The sequence below is a fragment of the Ornithorhynchus anatinus genome, chromosome 16, assembly GCF_004115215.2.
Source record: "Ornithorhynchus anatinus isolate Pmale09 chromosome 16, mOrnAna1.pri.v4, whole genome shotgun sequence".
NCBI lineage: Eukaryota > Metazoa > Chordata > Mammalia > Monotremata > Ornithorhynchidae > Ornithorhynchus > Ornithorhynchus anatinus.
In genome coordinates this window covers 34,143,807-34,163,306 of record NC_041743.1, presented here as the reverse complement: position 1 = coordinate 34,163,306, position 19,500 = coordinate 34,143,807, and the positions used below count along the sequence as shown (strand labels likewise).

Here is a 19,500-nt window from a genome sequence, read left to right as displayed (position 1 = left end):
ATCTCTAGTAGTCTCCTAAGCATTTAGTACAGTGCACCCCACCCCCCAATTGGTAAATAATAAATATCGCTGATCGATTTATTTTAATATTCTTACCCACCTGCAGCCCGGTTTCCTTCAGGCTCCGGGTTGGGGATGTTGCATTTAAACTGGGCTCTGAGATTGTGAGATTCTCCACAACTTTGCTGTGCCTTTCCCCAAGTGGCATCACAGCATGTTGTGTAGTGGTGTGACAGCCAGGTGGGCTGGGATGTAACTGGGAGACTTACGGTGGTAACAGCGGAGATGTGGAGTGCTGCTGGGGCCACCAACTCCTCTAATTTCTCCGGGTTTTTTCAGTGATATTTGTTAAGCGTTTACTATGTCCCAGGCACTGTACTAAGTGCTCGGGTAGATACAAGCTAATCAGATGGGGCACAGTCCATGTTCTACATGGGGCTCACAGTCTTCATCCCCATTTTATAGGTGAGAGAACTGAGGCACAGAGAATATAAGTGACTCGCCTAAAATCATGAAGCAGACAAGTGGCAGAGCTGGGATTAGAACCCAGGTCCTTCTGACTTGCCTTTTCTGAGTTGTTTAGTCCTAGAAATGTAGCTTGCTTATTGGATACTCTTAGAGGGAATAAGTCCCCAAAACACCTAAGGCATAGAATGCCTCCTTCCCAATCTTGCTCTACTCCTCTTTTCCCCCTCTCACATCCTGTATTCATTCAATAGTATTTATTGAACACTTACTATGTGCAGAGCACTGTATTCAGAGCTTGATGTATTTAGAGAAGGGTTTCTGAGAAGGTGGGTGGAAGAGAGCAGCAGAAAGACACATGGCAGTGCCTTGGCAGGGTCTGGGCTTGGAAAGTGAATCACTGCTGGTGAATCACTCTGGAGAGAGAGACTTCCCAAAACCTGAGTTTCATGGATTTGTGGTCAATGAGTGACTGGTGGATAACTGGGCAGACTGGGGATGAGCTCAAGAGGGTTTGAGTTTGAGTGGCAATAGCCAAACAGAACACCCAGGGAAGGCGCAAAGCATCCTGTCCAGAATTGCTGTACTCCCTCTCCCTCAGGACTGTGAAGAGGATTTTCCTGTAAAGATCCCTTTACCCTATTGCTGACTCATAGGGTCCACGTGACCTGAGGAAGCCTTCTTCACAACAATGGATTGATTCAGTCAGGTGAAGCATCCAGAGATGCCAGAATCCCATTTGCCCATGACTGCAGCCTTCTTGCTGTACTTTATGATTTCTCCTTCAACATCCCATTGAACCCTTTTGCTTTTTATTTTTAAAAAAAATGTATTTGTTAAAAGCTTACTATGTGAAAGGCACTGTCCTAAGTGCTGGGGTAGATACAACATAATCATGGGACACAGTCCATGTTCCACATGGGGCTTACAGTCTTAGTCTCCATTTTACAGATGAGGAACTGAAGCACAGAGGAGTTAAGTGACTTGCCTAAGATCACACAGCAGGCAAGTGGTGGAGCCTAGATTAGAACCCAGGTCTTCTGGCTCCCCAGCCTTTGCTCTTTCCACCAGGCCATACTGCTCCAAAGATCCCATGATAGCTAGAGAGCTGAAAAAGCATACAATACAAATGTAATAAACCTTTCCATCCAGTCAGCTAATAGTGACCGTCATTTGCATTTTCATTCATTTCTGGTTTGAAGGATCATCACCCTTTGTTCTTGGTACTTCACTATCAAGCTCCGCTTCCCCTTCATCTTTGACAGGAATCACTATGGTGTAGGTGTCCTCAACCGATGTTGCATAAACCTGGCTACCCATTGCTAAGCTTCAATTTTTCTGTGTCTAATGTAATCAGCTTCTGACCTTCCATTTTATGTTAGGTAAATCCACACCTCACTGCCAACTGGGGACATGGAAACAAAAAACCCCACTAAAATGGCAGCTCTAGGATTTTATTCAGATTTCAGTTGACACACGGGGCATTCCCTACCTTGAATGCCGTACTGGAGAATAGAAAGTCTTCTTCGCCTCACCCACACCGCCTTTTTAATGTCTAGGCAGCATCTGACACTGTTTTCGTACACGCGGTTACCACACCCTAAACGAAACCCTGATGGAAAGAGTGTGCAATGGGGAGCAGCAGCAGAAGAGGGTCAGCTGCTTTTGCAGATGAGTGGTGAACACGGATGAGGTGGCAGGACATTTATCAGCTCTACAATGGGCAAACAAAAAGGGGAGCCTACTTGTCCCTCAGTGGAGAAGTGGTTCCAGCCTTGTTTCCCATTCTTCTAGACTATAAACCCATTGTGGGCAAGGAAAATTTGTGCCAACTCTATTGTATTGTACTCTCCAAAGCTCTTAATATAGTGCTCTGTACATGGTAAATGCCTAATAAATGCCACTGATTGAATGAACCAGGGACCAGTCAATCAATGGTATTTACTGAGTGCTTACTGTGTGCTTGGGAAAGTACAATACAACAGAATTGATAGACACGATCGCCATCCACAAGGAATTTACAGTTTACAGGGGCAGATAGACATTGAAATAGATTAAGAATAGGGAAAGAGAAGACTTGAGGAATGTTTACCTAAGTATTGTGGGCCTGGAGTGAGTATCAGGGTGCCTAAGGGGCACACAGTCCTTAATAGCCGACATAGAAGGGAGGGCAGATAGGTGGAGGTTTGGGGTAGGGACTGTGTCTGATGAGATTCTCTTGTATCTACCCTCGTGCTTAACACAATACTTGGCACATTATAAGGCCTTAACAAATACCACTATTGTTGTTATCATCACCATCATTATTATTATAATCATCCAACCGAGCTCAGGTTGAGTTTGTGAAAATAAAGCATCTGATGTAAGAAATTGCCTTCCCTGAGTACTCTGGCTTAGGAGCTTTTCTTTTAAATGGTATTTAAGTGCTTACTATGTGCCAGGCACTGTACTAAGTGCTGGAAAAGGTACGGGCTAGTCAGGTTGGACACAGTTCCTATCCCACATGCGACTCACAGTCTTAATCCCCATTTTGCAGATGAGGTAAGTGAGGCATAGAGAAGTTAAGCTTTCAAAGATGACAGTAAAACTTGTGAGGGCAAGTAGCCTGTGGCCTCCCTCCTTCTGCCAAAAGCCTGCAACACTCTGGGGATTGACAGAAGGTGACCCAGGTTGGCAGCAGGATAGGGGAACAGGGCAAAAGGGATGCCCTCTGCCAATCAGTCTGATTGGGCTTGGTGAGGATTCCTAGGCATCCTGGAGTGTTCTTTCTTATGGTAGCCACCCACTGTAATAATAAGAATATTAATGATTACTTGTTAAGCACTTACTATGAGTCAAGCACTGTTCTGAGGTAGATACAAGGTAATCAGGTTGGATGGAGTCCCTGTCCCCCATGGGGCTCACAGTCTAAGTAAGAGGGAGAACAAGTATTGAATCCCTATTTTGCAGCTGAGGGAACTGAAGCACAGAGAAATTAAGTAACTTGCCCAAGATGACACAACAGACAAGTGGCAGAGTGGAGGCTAGAACCCAGAGCCTCTGACTCTCAGGTCCATCCTCTTTCCACTAGGTCGTGCTGCTTGTGTAAGTCCTGGCCAGGAGAGCAGGCTTACCCCATGTGGCATTATGGCTAAAATGGATCATTTCTACTGCAAAATCCATTTAGAAAAATACCATTTGGTCTGTTGTAGCCATGGCAATTAAGTTTCTTCTATCCTGTAGAAGAAATCATCACAGGTTTACAGATTTGGGTTTTTTACAAGATCTGACATAGGGAGGTTAGCCCAATTGACGTGGGGAAAAGGGTGGCCTGAAATTCATTTGGGCAATTATAGTCACTGTGCCTTGAGCTAGTAGCCAGAGGAACTCACCTTCCTCCCCATCCCCCAGAGCAGCTTTAACAGTAAACAGTACCTGCAGGACCAACTGCCTTGTAGGGGGAAGCAAGAGATGCATTGAAACCCTGCGGTCCCTTTTTTCTTTCTTTTCTATGTGTGGAGGGAGGCTGACTGACAGAGGCCCCAACTACTGGGTGGGGGTGTCCCCGTCCCCATCCCCTGCCCGCCTCAACCTTCTTGGTTTTTCCTTCCCAAGACTTGTGGGCTCACTCCGATCCCCAAGTCTTTAAGCAGGATCTTGACTTGATCAAAGCCTCTCTAATCAGGACAAAGCAGGATTCTGTCTCCTGTCAATATTTACTTTATTCCACACAAATGTTTACTGTAAAACAGGAGCAGGCATGGGCTGTTGTGGTGGTGGTGAGGAGTTGGGGGGTACAGGGTTGGGACAGTTTGCACCAGGAACAGAAACGAAAGGGCTGCCTGGGCCACTGTACTTTTGGGGTTGGATGTGTAAACTGAGGCCCCAGGTTCCTGGCTCCTGGGGCTGTCAGTCTGGGGGGAGACCCAGGCCCCTCCTGGGGCTGTCCATCTTGGGGGGGAGACCCAGGCCCCTCCTGAGGAGTTTTGGTCATCTATTCCAATGCAGGGTCACAACTTCTGGGCTTTCAGTGGGGAAACGGTCTTGGCAAGGGCAGGGAGTCTAATTGGGGCTGCCTGGGTGAAGGCTGGCTCTCCGCTTCCTCTCAGGGCTTGGAGGTAGTCGAGACCAAACCCTGCCAGGACCCAGCCCTGGACCAGCTCCCACATGGGGGTCCTAGGCTGTAAGGGGCGGGCCAAATAGGAAGTTACCTACTGCTCATTCTGGGCTCCACTGCTACTCATGTTGTTCACGCACATGAACGTGCACAGCTGCCCATTTCTGGTGTGGCTGAAGGGAGCCAGGCCCATTTAAGCTTCGATTTGATTCATTTTGACCAAATGATTGTTGCTGGAGCCTGGGGCCAGCAGGATACAGAATGACAGGGGCTTCCTGCCAGCGGTTCTGAGGCAAAGAATGAGGCGAGAAAGTGCAGGAACAAGGGCCTTCAGGGGGCAGGTCCAGAGTCGGGCTCTGGAGGCCTCAGAGGCCTGTCCCTCCTTGGGCATGCACTCCCCATCTTCCCCACGTATGCATCCCTTTTTAGGGTCATCGGGGCCATCTTTATCCCGAGTAGCCACTGTGTATGTCACCCATATTAGCCAGAATTTTCAGGATTCCTGCTAACTGTCCACCAGGTGAAATACCCTAAGATCAGAAAGCTCTACCACAGGTGGCGAAGCCCCAGCCTAACATTCATGTACTTTTTTTTTAAATGGTATTTAAGCACTTACTATGTGCCGTGCACCGTACTAAGCACTAGGATAGATGCGATGTCCCACCTGGGGCTCGCAACATTAATCTTCATTTTACAGATAAGGTAACTGGGGCATAGAGAAGTTGAGTGACTTAATAATAATAATAATAATGTTGGTATTTGTTAAGCGCTTACTATGTGCCGAGCACTGTTCTAAGCGCTGGGGTAGACATAGGGGAATCAGGTTGTCCCACGTGGGGCTCACAGTCTTAATCCCCATTTTACAGATGAGGGAACTGAGGCACAGAGAAGTTAAGTGACTTGCCCACAGTCACACAGCCGACAAGTGGCAGAGCTGGGATTCGAACTCATGAGCCCTGACTCCAAAGCCCGTGCTCTTTCCACTGAGCCATGCTGCTTCGGTCACACAGCCGACAAGTGACAGAGCCAGGACTAGAACCCAGGTCCTCTGACTCCCAGGATTGCACTGTATCCACTAGGCCATGTTGTTTCTACTTCTGGCTATTTCACCCTAGGATGCACTCAATCATATTTATTGAATGCTTACTGTGTACAGAGCACTGTACTAGTCAATTCAGTACTTTTAAGAGTCTTATTTCCGTAATCTATTTTAATGTTTCCCTCCCTCTGTAGACTGCAAGCTCCTTGCGGGCAGGGATTGCATCTACCAACTCTGTTACATAGTACTCCCCCAAGTGATTAGTACAGTGCTTTGCATACAATAAGCACTCATTGATTAATTGATTGAGGAATCATCTTTATGAAAAGCCTTTTAGAGTGACTCACTTTCTTCCTCCAATGGCTTCTGACATAACACCAAAGCTCTTGACCATAGGCTTCAAAACTCCTCCTGAACTGGCTCGCTCTTATTTCTTTGCTCTCGTTAATCAATCAGTCATATTTATTGAGCATTTACTGTGTGCAGAGCACTATACTAAGCACTTGGGAGTGTATACAGGGTTGGTAGACATGTTTCCAGTCCACAAGGAGCTTACAGTCTATAGGTCATTTTCTCTTGCGACACCTCAACTTGTGATCTCTGCTCTCCCAAAGTAGCTCTCCTAATCATCTCTCGCCTTCAATTCCCCTGTCTGTGTCTACTTCCCCCCCTTCACCTCTCCGCAGCTTAACCCTCTTTCCCCCCCATTTCCCTCTGCTCTTCCTCCTCTCTCTTCCCATCCCCTCAGCACTGTACTCGTCTGCTCAACTGTATATATTTATTACCCTATTTATTTTGTTAATGAAATGTACATCGCCTTGATTCTATTTAGTTGCCATTGTTTTTACGAGATGTTCTTCCCCTTGACTCTATTTATTGCCATTGTTCTCGTCTGTCCGTCTCCCCCGATTAGACTGTAAGCCCGTCAAACGGCAGGGACTGTCTCTAACTGTTGCCGACTTGTTCATTCCAAGCGCTTAGTACAGTGCTCTGCACATAGTAAGCGCTCAATAAATACTATTGAATGAATACTTACTGTTTGGACCTTTCCCCTCTTTCAGAGCCCTTCTTATTAGCCATTTCTGCCAGGAGGCATTCCTGGATTCCTTCAATTAAGCCATCTCCTGGCATATTATTTATATCCACTCTTATGCTCTCATATCTACTCTTAGTCTATTTATGTTGGCTTCTCTTCCCCATAAGGCTGTAAGATCCGGGGGGTACAGGAATTGTGTCTTTTACAGGCATATCCAGGGGGTTTGAGTGATCACACTAAAATCTAGAGAAACAGCCCCAGCTAACTGATGCAGAAGCCCAGGGTACACAAGCCCCTCCCATTTTTCTATTCAGTCATCCCAAGGAAGTCAGTTTCCTCCCAGGCCCCTCCTCCCCTTGCACCATTCCGTTCCCACTCTTCCCTGAAACTAACTGTGTTTTGGTGACATTCACTCTGCCCCTAACCCAGCCCCACTTCTCTATCGCCATGCCTGCTCTTGTATTTTTAAACTTGACAGTAGCTGAACACCGTGGTCATCATAACCCGCCTTAGGCTAAGTGGGCCACCACTGCAGCTGAAGACGGGGGAACCCTCAGTGTGGCCGTTTGAAACTGTGGGCATCGCTGCCACTGGAGCTCACGGGAACCATGGGCAGACTGGGCACGCCTTTCCCCGGCCATGTGCCAGGTACCCGGCTTCTCCTCCGTTGCCACAATCGCATCCCTCACAGTCTGGTTTCTCATTTGAGGCCCCGCCCTCCCTACCGAGCCCCAGATTTGGGCACGGAGCCTGGGACGAACCTGGACAGGATGGGGATGAGGCTGCCCTTCCCCTCCCCTTTCCCCACTCCTTCCTGGCGGAGGACGGGAAGTGGGGAAGGGCAAGGTGACTGAGCTAACTGCTGCTGTGAACGAAGTTTGAAAAATTAGTAAACACTGGATCGTGAGTTTAGGGAGACATGGGAAGAGAGAATAGACTTTGGGGTACAGGAGAGGGGATTAGCTATGGGAGAGGGTGTGGTAGCAAGGCATGAATAATGTAATTTTGATTTCTCTATATGGCTGGGTCATCTTGTAAGGGCTGGTTAGGGAACAGTACCTAAAAAATTGCTTGGGTGTCTAAAGAAAATCATATCCCACGGTACAGCTGTTCACAGTACGTCCACACTTTCAAGGAACACATCCTGGCTGCATTATAAGGAACGTTTGTACTTATTCTATGTGTCCCTCAAAGTACCTAGTATAATGCTCTGCACACAGTTAAATGCTCAATACACACTACTGCTGCTGATATGGAAATTAAAATCCAAGCAAAATGCTTATTTATCAGATCAATCAATCTTTTGGGTCACCTACTCTGGTATTTGTTAAGCGCTTACTATGTGCCGAGCACTGTTCTAAGCGCTGGGGTAGACATAGGGGAATCAGGTTGTCCCACGTGGGGCTCACAGTCTTAATCCCCATTTTACAGATAAGGGAACTGAGGCACAGAGAAGTTAAGTGACTTGCCCACAGTCACACAGCCGACAAGTGGCAGAGCTGGGATTCGAACTCATGAGCCCTGACTCCAAAGCCCGTGCTCTTTCCACTGAGCCACGCTGCTTCGGCAGGAACAAGTCATCATCATCATCAGTGGAATGTAATGAGTGTTTACCATGTGCAGGGCACTGAACTAAGCACTTGGGAGAGTACCTTACAACGATCTCAGTTGCTTCATCAATCAATCATATTTATTGAGCACTTGGGAGAGTACAATACAACAGAATTAGCTGACACATTCCCAGCCCATAACAAACTTACAGTCTTGGGGGGGGTGTCAGACATTAATATGAATAAATAATTTATAATGTATACTATAAAAATATGTATGTAAGTGCTGTGGGGTTGGGGTGGGGGGATATCAAGTGTCCTCATCTGTAAAATGGGGATAATAAATAAATAATCTATCTATAGGTATACATTTATAAATATATTTATATTTATACAAATATAAATTATCTATCTATAGGTATACATATATACCTATGTATATATGTATACACATAAGTACTCTAGGGCTTGGAGTGGGTGATGAGTAAAAGGAGCAAATAGGTGGCACAGAGGGAGTGGGAAAAGAGGAAAGGAGGGCTTAGTCAGGGAAGGCCTCTTGGAGGAGATGTGCCGTCAATAAGGCTTTGAAGTGGGGGAAAATAATTGTCTGTCAGATGGAAACAGGAGAGCATTCTAGGTCAGAGGCAGGATGTGGGTGAGTGGTTGGCAGCAAGATAAATAAGATCGAGGTACAGCGAGTAGGTTGGCATTAGAGGAGCAAAGTTTGCAGGCTGGGTTATAGTAGGAGAGCAGCAAGGTGTGGTAGGAGGGGGCAAGGTGATTGAGTACTTTAAAGCCATTGACAAGGAGTTCCGGTTTGATGCAGAGGAGGATGGGGAAACCACTGGAGGTCCTTGAGTGGTGAATCGTATGTTTTTGTATAAAATTTTTTTATAGACTTCACAAACAAAAATAAGTCCAACCTTAATGGTTAAAAATGTATGACTGAAGAAGAGAAAAATGAATTAGTCAAGAAGTTTTAACTTGTGTTTTGGTCAGAGCCCAGATACAGTGTAATACTAAACGTACATCGATTCACAAATCCCCAAGCCCTTTCTTTCCTGGGATAGTCACAGAACCAGTGGACTTAAATAATGGACCCCTTATCCCAGGGCCACATGATTCTAAATGGGATTTAAGCTTTGCAGCAAAGTTCCAGTTAAAGAGAGGGTCAGTTTTACATGACTCCAGCAGCGTTCCTGCCTGAAATGATTCCCTGCCTCGAAGGCAGGGGTGTTGTGCGGCCAAATCCCCGGGGACCGCTAGAAACGTCCAGAAGTTCATCCGATCCAAACGTATTTTTTTGGCTTGGTAACGGAACCCTGAATTCTAATGAAAATTCCAGCAATTGAGCTTGCCCCGACACTTTGTAATTTCCTCTTTGTTCTCCTTCAAGGTTAGGGGCTGCTGCCAAATTCCTCCCAGTTTCTCTTTTGGGCTGTCACACCGAAAACACCACTATTTACTGTCCAAACTGCCTGGCATGCAATCTTTTTATAGCCGTGGTCTGTCCTCTGCTCCCTCCCAAGCTCTCACATGATGTGATTAGATTTCCTCCCCCTGCCCTGACGGAGTGTGATGAGAAGGAGGGGCACATGGGGCATTTGCGAGCCCTCTTCTCAACTCTGCCATCTGCTCTGCCCAAATGAACGTAAAGGGAGTGGAAAACATTGAGAAGCGATCACTAGAAGGGTCTAGGTGTGGTTCCGACAACTCCCAAATTCTCTTCTTCAAACTAGGACCCTGCCATTCTTAAAAGTTCTAGTCAAGACTCCTCTCTCTCCGTAAAGCCTTTTCAGATTAGTTTATTCCCAGGCATATCATTTGCATTGTGTTGGGATTATCTTTGTAGGATTTTTCTGTGGGATATTTGACCCTTTAGATGGGCAGGAATCCTCATTCCTTCTGTTGACTGACTAATGAACAAAAGCGGCTTTTTCCTGGAAGATGTTACTGAGTCTGGCTGTGAGAATGGGGGACTCTGTTTTGGATTTCCAAGGCCCAAACTGACTTCTTGAAGGAACCCAGCCATCCCTGGTAGGAACTTGTTGGAGTGAGAATGGACGATGACAGTTCAGCCTGAGTCCTAGGGTTGTCAAGCGGCAGGAAGAGAGCATGAAGCCGAGAGAGGGGAGGGATCCGTGGTGGGGACGGGGGGCCTCTACAGACGTGCTTCACCCCTCCTCCCACTCCCCCGTCTCTGCCTTGGCAGTTCAGGAAAGAAAGGGTGAGATTTATAGCCACTGCTCTGGGGAGACTCAAGGCTACTGCTAGCAAAGCTCGCTTTCCTCGTATGTGGTTCTTTGGGACTGCCACAGATTTGCAGAAAAACCCAACTGCTTTGGTCTTGAAGGTCACATGCTCTCCTTGATGGAAGAGACTCCTTAAGTCCAGGAATGGCGCCTTCATCAACAGTACTGACCGACAACTTACTGGGTGAAAAGCACTGTATTAGGCACTTGGGAAACCTCCAGAAGAAGAAGGAGCAATCCCTGATCTCAAGGTGCTTACCATTGGATGGGGAACATGGGGACCGGGAATTTGTTTGCCAACTCTGCTGTATTGTACTGTCCCAAGTGCTTAGAACAGTATTCTGCACCTAGTAAGTATTCAGAAAATACCACTGATTGACTGATTGGAAGACAAATCATGAGTTGGTGCCCCAGCCTCTGCTCATCCTTGGTCTCTGTTCTTTCCCAGTGTGGAGCCCTGCTCCAGTTTCCTTTAACAGCTCCAGACCCCTGCCGTGCCTGGCCACTGTGGCCTTGGTCAGGTCTTGCCAACGTATGTCCAGCCTTGCTCTGACAGGGATAACATTCCTTTGGAACAAAACTGCCCTGTGTGTATTGATTTGGCTGAATTCGGTTCAATACAGAAATATCAGTGTCTCTCAAAGGGACTGGCAGCCGGCAGGTGTTTGTGCAAGGCTCATTCCGATATTACAGGTGCTAAACTTGTCCTCCCAGAGAGGGTAGTTGCCAGAGAGGGCAGTTGCCAGAGATAGACTGTAGTTCCTGCTCCAGTTATTGCCTCCGTTCTGGGTAATTGAGATCTCTTACCTCTGTTTCTTGTCTGCACTGCAAACCTTTGCTTTAGAGGCCTGTCGGGGAAGTCTTGGGCTAGGCTAGGGAGAAGCAGGGGCAAGGAAGACGGTGGGGGCCTCCCCCAAACTCCAAAAGCAGTTATGCATGGGACATTTTCCACTTTTGATCAGCAAAGCTCAGTGCTAATTCCAATCCTTGAATCAGGCCCAGTCTGTGGGATTGCAGTTTGAGGGCAACAGAGAGGAAAGAGGGGAAAACTTCTCTTTTTTTGCCCCTAGGGCAGGTGAGACCAGAACAAACGTCAGTTCTAGTGACAGCAGTAACTGTATTAAAGTCCCCTGGATCAATAAGTAGTATTTATTAAGAGCCTGCTCTGTTCAGGGTGCTGTTCCAAGTCCTTAGAATAGTACAAGAGAATTAGAAAACTAGATCCTGTTCTCAAAGAGTTGGTAATTTAGTGGAAAACTAGTAGTCTTATCTCCTGTTCTCCCGGGAGTACCCTTGCCTGGTCGGGAATCAATCAATGATATTTATTGAGTTCTTAGTGTGTGCAGAGCACTGTACTGAGCACTTGGGAAACTTGTACAATACAGTACAAGTAGCTTGCAGTCTAGAGGGGGAGCTAGAAATTAGAAAGGGCCCTGGAATCCAGCTCAGTTTTGTGCTGTGATTAATTATGGGAAGGTGGCAGGGATATGGCAGGGGGCCTGGCCCTCAGCTAATCAGGCAGTGACACTTAGTGAGCGCTTACTCTGTCCACTCCCGTAGACCCTAAGCTTATTATGGGCAGGGATCTTGTCCACTAATTCTTTTGTACTCTCCCAAGCGCTTAGTACAGAGGTCTGCACATAGTAAGTACTCAATAAGTGCCACTGATTGATTACAGAGCACTGTATTATGTGTTTGGGAGAGTGTGTCAGAGTTAGTAGACGTGGTCTCTGGACCGTTGACATTCGAAGCTCTCGGAGAAGCCCTTTTGGCAAATGGTCTTACACCCCAAAATGAACTTTTGTCATATAAAACTCATTCGTGTGGGTGGGCAGCGCCAGGCAGAGAGGAAGAGGATGAGGAATGAGCCAAGGGAGTCAGAGGGCAGAATTTTAAGTCGGTTTGCCTAACCCGCCCGGCGGAAAATCCCATAGAGACTTCTCTGCTTTCCATCTCTTTGGGGCTCCACTGAGGAATCTGCAGGAACCATGAGGGAGTACTGTACTGAGCGGTCACCACTATCCCGATGGCATGGAGCCAGAGAGCCTGAACAGGCGAGAACGAAGGAAAAAGAAAGGCTGCTTTGATTTCCTGGACTCTGGAGATCCCAGGGGCCCCTTCTCCCCACCTCTCTCTCTCACCCCCGCCCCCCAGTCTTATTGCCTGAAGCAGTGGTCCCATGTTTCTTTCTCTATTTCTCCCCATCTTGCATCCTTTTTCTCCACTGTGTGTGTTTGCTCTCTCTCTTTCCCTCTCTCTCTCTCTCTCCCGCTTTTCTTCCTCCCCCATGGTTGCTGGGAAGCCGGGAATCATATGGGGCTGGACCATAGACAGCCACCTGGCTCCTGCACTGTGGCACTCAAGCCCTTCCTCCTTTTGGTTCTGGGATGATGTCCACACATGGAATATTAATGGAGGGGGACGTGTGGGGGGGGGAAGCTGGGGGGGGGGTAAGAGATGGAGGACCTCCTCTTCTATTGTTTTCAGTTTCTGCAAAAGAGACTATGCATCAACAAAGGACTTTGAATTCACTGTCTATTTCAGGAAGACTCCAGTCTCCTCCTCCTTATGTAAATAAACATGACAGATCCCATTGCTTGAGGAGAGAGAGAGAGGGAGAGGGAGGGTCTAAAACTGGGTGGAAGCTGCCGGAGCCGCTGACAGTGCTGTTGCATTCGAATGTGTATTTATTGGGAGCCACTAAGCTGGTGTGTGTGTGTGTGTCTGTGTGGGTGTGGGTGTAAGCATGTGTGTGTTGTGTGCGTGTGAGACATCTGCCCGCTGATCATGCTTGCATCCGTGGCGTTTTCCCCCAGTGCTCTCTGACAGTGGGACTGAGAGGTGGCTCCACACACACTGCTATGGGGGGACAGATCACCCGGAACACCCTGTACGGTAAGGAGCTAACCAGCAGTCCTGTTTATAAGGCAAATTGCAATGTATGTAAACCCCCCTCCCCCTCCCCTGAATCCCTGCGCTGCCCGAACCCACTGCAGCGGAGGCAGGGTGGCATGGGAAGGTAGGCTAGGTAACAGGCTAGAATGGAGTCGGGCTGACGAAACGTGCCTTAGTGGGGCCGGAGAGCCGATTAACGCAGAAGCGTTTCCCCAGAGGTCTATTTCCCTTCTCTGCTTCCCTATGTTGATCCATTTTTGCAGTTTGAAATCGAGGACTACGTTTCTTTTTTCTTTTCTTTCCTGCGAGAGCCCTGCCTGTTGTGCTTTTGGCTAAGATGGAGAAGAGAGAAAGTGAAGATGTCCAGGGTCTAGTTATATAGTACAGTGTTCTGCATGCAGTAAGCGCTCAGTAAATGCCATTGATTGATCGATCTCTACATTCCGCACTAACCTAAAGGCGGGACAGGTTACCCGAAGGGAATCTCCGACCATTGTATCCTCTAACTTTTTCTGCCTTTGTTTCCCTAACCTCCCTTATTGTGAGAGATACTGTGTGGGTGTGTTGGGGGTGGGGTGTACATATGTATACATGCCCTGGCACATGTAAGACCATCGCGCTCTCTTCCCAAAATTTCAGCTATCATCTAATGCCAAGAGGCATCTGGGGGTTTGGAGATTTGGTTCATTTTACGGGGTGGGCAGCAGGTATGTTTTTGTGTGTGAATAGAGTAGATTGTGCATGTGCGCAAGTGAATGCATCTATGATTCTTCAGCCCCAGGGGATATATTTTGCATTGAAGCCAGTCCAACTTCAGGACTAAATAGAACATATATGAATACACAGAAACATATAGAATATGCATGTTTTCTAACTATTCCATTAGTGAACTAGCCCTTACAAAATTAAATTATCTTGAGTTTCTCTAGGTTTTAAAAATTTTAAATACATGGAAAATGCTCCAGAGTGTATTGTAGATGTACACGTCCACTGCTTCGGAGAGAAAGAGAACAATCATGGCAAGAGAGATAGTCCTTGATTTTTCTTCCATCAGAGGTTGAATGCCTTGATGGGCTGTGGGGGACACATCGTCTCTTTGTGTTTTGGAAATAGCCCCACTGCTGTTACATTTCCAAAAAACAAAATTCCCATCCTCTGTCTTTGTTAGCAGTTTTTTCCTCTCCCAAACTGTTTTCCTGTTAAATTTAAAATAGGATTTTTCAGGGCCACAAGGAGATTCTGGGGACAACCTGGTCCTTCCCTGTTTGCCTTGGTCCTTGCCTCCCTTCCCTGGGCAGTTGTGAAGGAGGGCCCAGGGTGGGATTAAACAGGTTGGGCCTTGGGCTTGTTCTGCTCCAGTCACTGCAACACCTTTAACTTTCCCTCTGCCAGTTGCCGTGGTCAAGAACGAGTTGGGGGCGGTCTTGGCAGGCATCAGGGACAAACCACCTCCAATTTGGCCTTGACCCTTAAAAAAGAAATGAAAGGAGGAAACAAAAGCCATCCCGCAGAATAACCAAGGGTGAAAGAGCTGCGGATAAATCGGCTTACAGCCGCCAGGAAATATGCAGGTGACAATTCTTTACCTGGGACCAAGATGCTTCTGGCCTTCAGGTTTTGTTTCTCTGGTCTAGCCCCGGGAGTTCTGTGGAGGTCACTTTCGAGTTTTAAAAAAGAAGGAAGAAGTGGTGGAAAAACCAAGCCATTGGTTCTCGTAAAAGGAAATGAATTTAGTTCTGGGGGTGGGGGGGAGGGGGAAGGGAGAGGGAGGGAAAGTGACAGATGGACAGCCCCGGAGACGCTTAATCCAGAAGCCGGGTCCAGAGGACAGTGCCAGCAGCTCCTGCCCAGACTCTCGCTGCTCCGATCAGGGAGTGTCCCGGCCCCACTCATGGCCCTCAGGGGGGAAGGCAGACGGAATCTGACCCGTGGATTCCTAAGGAAGGGCCGCTGAACAGTGGGATCTGAGGGGAGGCTTGGGCGGAGGGCTTCCTGGGATGCCAACCATACAGATCAGTGAGTAAAGGAACAGCTAAGGGAGAATTCCCAGAATTGGTTTTTTTTTGGTGTGGTATTTGTTAAGTGCTTACTATGTGTCAAACACTGTTCTAAGCTCTGGGGTAGATACAGGATTACTAGTTTGGACACAGTCCCTGTCCTGCATGTGGCTCATAGTCTGAGTAAGAGGGAGAGGCAGGAGAACTGAGGCACAGAGAAGTTAAGCGACTTGCCTAAGGTCACACAGCAATTAATTGACAGAGCTAGAATGAGAACCCAGGTCCTCTGACTCCTAAGCCTGTGCTCTTTCCACTAGGCCATGCTGCTTCTTGTTGGAGGGTGTATGTAAAGGAGTCTGGGTGGCTTTGTTAAAGAAGAAATCTGGTTGTGGGCCATGGAGTAGGTTAGTGGGAAAGTCAGGATTAGGGGAGCTGGGTACCCTGGCTAATTTGTCCTGGGTTCCCTTCCTTTATCAGAGTCCTCTGGGCCAGTGGATTCAATATCTGTCCTCCCTCCCCCTTAGTCTGTGAGCCTCACGTAGGACAGAAACTGCACCTGACCTGATTATCTGTACCTACCCCAGTGGTTAGGACAGTGCTCAGCACATAGTGAACACTTAGCAAATAGCACAATTATCTAGTAAAGGGAGTGGAGAAAGTGGGCAGGAGGAGAACAACCCACAGGGAAAGTATAAAATCTTAGCTTATTAGACTGGAGCGAAGGGGTAAGACTTCAATGATGAAGGGCCTCTGTGCTATCTGAGGGGCCATTTTCTTGTTCCACTTCCCTGAATCACCTAGAAAGAGTCCTTCTTACGAGATGCCATGAACATTTTTACACAACTAACCATTCCTGACTTAAGATCTGCAAAAGGGGAGAAAAAATGGGAATTAATGAAATGGCAGAGGGTGTGGTCATGGGGCATGAGAGGTGGGGAGACCGATGGATGAAGTGGTATTTATTGAGTGCTTACTATGTGCAGAGCACTTGTACTGAGTGCTTGGAAGAGTACCATACGATAGAGTTGGCAGCCATGATTCCTGCCCACAAGGAGTTTACAGCCTAGAGGAGGCGACAAACAATAAAATAAATTACAGACTGGGGAAATGGGAGAGTTTAAGGTGATGAATATAAGCACTCTGGAAGCCTCCATTATCCTGTGGCACACTAGCTCCCAGTAGGACCCTTCAGCTTGCAGGGAGGGGTTGGCAACCAGAGAACAATGGTGAGACTCCTTGTGGGATCGAAATAGTCCCAAGATTTTCGCCTCTTTGTGACAGCATCCAGTAATACCTGGGCCCTTAGACTAATCGGGGGTTGGCCTGATCATACAATGCAGGAACCTGGCAACAGCCTATCTAAGTGGGGTCAGTGGTCCCACACGTTCCTTAGAAGACCCTCCGATTAGGCTTGGGGGCCCCCGAGCCTGAGCATGTGGCCACGTACAGGTTGGGAAGGTGGACTGGAGGTGAGTCGTGGTGTAGAGACTGCTTTATTCCTTGATTTCTTTTTGCTCCAACTTTTGCTGCCTTTACCTGATAATGGAATATTGGACAACGTAAGGAAATAATGTCAGTGTTTGATATTCCTTGTAAGGAGCTGCTATAGCTGTGTTTCCTGAAGACATACCTTCTAAATTGTATTTTCAGAGTGCTTTTTTGAAAAGTCTTTGATTTTGAGTTGCAAGATAACATTGACTGTGTGGCTCTAGCAAAGGGAAAGCCAGGGCAGTTGGAGAAGACTGGTGTGTTTGTGTGTCGGTGATTAAAATGTGCAAATCTCCTCTGGGGGCTTATGCTGGCTGAGGCAGAGTGAATTAATTCACATTTGGAAAATGATATCAACAGTTACATTCTTGATATCTTTCAGCATGTGAATTTCCATTCATGCTCTCATTCTTGCAGGAAAAAATGGCAGGGGGGGCAGGGAGGACACGGGTAGGGAAGAGAGGGTGATGAAGAGGGAGAAATGACGAGACACCCATAACACCTTCATTTCAGTGCCCCAAGCATTCATTCTGGTTATTACTAAAAGTCATTGTGGAGTACAAGTGTGGAATGCCGCTTTCTGAGCTTTTGATCATTCTACACACTCAAGCGGGTAGCTGTAAAAATAACACATGCTAGACATTTGGTTTCACAACTTGGGAGAGGGAAATGTATGAGAGAATAAAATTACTTCAAATGGCAATTGTGATCTGCATGACATATAAATCCGTCTTTTAGAGCCCGTATGAAGCAGTCATTTATCCATTATATTGGACCAGCTACATTTCCAGGATATCCCTGTAGAGCTCTGTAAAGGCTCTGGGCCAAATGAGCCAACTTTCCATTGTGAAGGCAGGGCAAAAGCAGTTAATAGGTTTCAAAGAGTTAATAGTCTAGAAAACCACCATTTTGGTTCTTTTTCAGCCCTGATTAGAAACTCTCAGGTCTTGTCAGGGACCTGGGATGAATAAATCTGGGAGTATTATTCTCTCATACTAAGAGGTGGGGGCCATTGCTCCCAATTATCACTCAATCAATGGCATTTACTGAGCACTTTACTGCGTACAGAATACTGTACTAAATGCTTGGGAAAGTAATAATAATAAATAATAATGTTGATATTTGTTAAGCGCTTACTATGTGCTGAGCACTGTTCTAAGTGCTGGGGTAGATACAGGGTAATCATGTTGTCCCATGTGAGGCTCACAGTTAATCCCCATTTTACAGATGAGGTAACTGAGGCACAGAGAAGTTAAGTGACTTGCCCACAGTCACACAACTGACAAGTGGCAGAGCTGGGATTCGAACTCATGACCTCTGACTTCCAAGCCCGTGCTCTTTCCACTGAGCCACGCTGCTTCAACAGATTTGGCAGCTGCAATCCCTGCCCACAAGGGTCTTAGACTCTACATGGGAGACAGACATTAAAATAGATTCTGAATAGGGGGAATAGTAGAGCCTAGTTCTGTGAGTGTGTGTGTATGTGTGTGTGTTACGGGGGGGAGGGGAAGGGGCACATTTGTATGACCACTTTGGAGCTGCTGGATGGAAGGCTCGCTCACACTGGGTTGTGTTTGCTCCTTATTGGGTGAGTTGTTTATCCCTTATTGTTAGGTAATATTGCCTCTTCATCTCTGTTTTTTTTCCCCCACTTGAATTGACCATCCCATCCTGCAGACACGGATGCTGGGAATGGAGAGAGGAAGACCTTACCCTCAGGGTTGTCAGTACTCTAGAGCTGGGTGACTTGGGACAAACCTGAAGGCCTCCGAGGGGATTCTGGGAATTATAGGCAGGCAATCTCACTTTTTAAATCTTTGCCATTTAGGAGAATCAATAATTGAGTCGAGGATCGATGAGCTCTTGGAAAAGTACAACCAGATGGGGGAAAGACAACATGGTGTCTGCAAGGGACAAGCTGCCTCAGTAATCTGCTGGTGTTCTTTGAAAGGGTCACCAAGCAGGTGGATGGAGGGGAACCAGTAGACAGAATGTATTTACATTTTGCAAAAGGTCTTTGGCAACATTCCTCACAAAGGGATTTTTAAAAATGAAGTAATCTTGGGATTAGAGAGAATATCTGTCCTGGACTGAAAACTGGCAAAAAGGAAACCAAGGGTAGGGATAAAGAGGCAGTTTTTAGGATGGAGAAGTGTCAATAGCAGGGACTCCGGGGATCAGCGCAAAGACAGGTTTTGTTTAATGGCTTTATAAATGGGCTGGTAGTGGGAGCTTGTACTGAAATCTCCAACTCTGACGATGACACTAAGCTTTTCCGGGAAGTGAAATTCCATACAGGTTAAGATGGACTACAGGTAAGCCTCATGAAGCTGAGTGGGCAGAAAAATGGCAGCTGAGCTTCACTGAGAACAAATCCTAAGTAAGGCACAGAGTAATACATAATACAAATTCCCTCAACATGGTGGCGGGCTTGGAGCCTACAGTCACCACTTAGGAAAGAGATCTCGGAGTCATGAGAAGCAGTGTGGCCTAATGGAAACAGCACAGGCCTGGGAGTTAGAGGACCTGGGTGCTAATCCTCACTTTTCCATTTACCAGCTGAGTGACCTTGGACAAGTCCCTTAACGTCTCTGGGCCCCAATTCCCTCATCTGCAAAATGGGGATTCGGTGCCTATTCTACCTCCCATTTTTGTGGTATTTGTTAAATGCTTGCTGTGTGT

General features: G+C 47.0%; 1 protein-coding gene across 2 annotated transcripts in view; it reads left to right on the top strand.

Annotated features, from left to right (window-relative positions):
- NEURL1 (neuralized E3 ubiquitin protein ligase 1) overlaps nucleotides 1–19,500 on the top strand; it is a 137,974-nt gene that overhangs the window by 41,367 nt on the left and 77,107 nt on the right. Inside the window, exon 2 of one of the 2 annotated variants that reach the window (XM_029080823.2) lies at nucleotides 13,255–13,333. The exons of the other annotated variant lie outside the window; for it this stretch is intronic. Within the exon in view, the coding sequence (XP_028936656.2) occupies nucleotides 13,255–13,333 (79 nt within the window). The remainder of the gene's footprint in view (nucleotides 1–13,254; nucleotides 13,334–19,500) is intronic. 2 annotated transcript variants of the gene reach the window in all.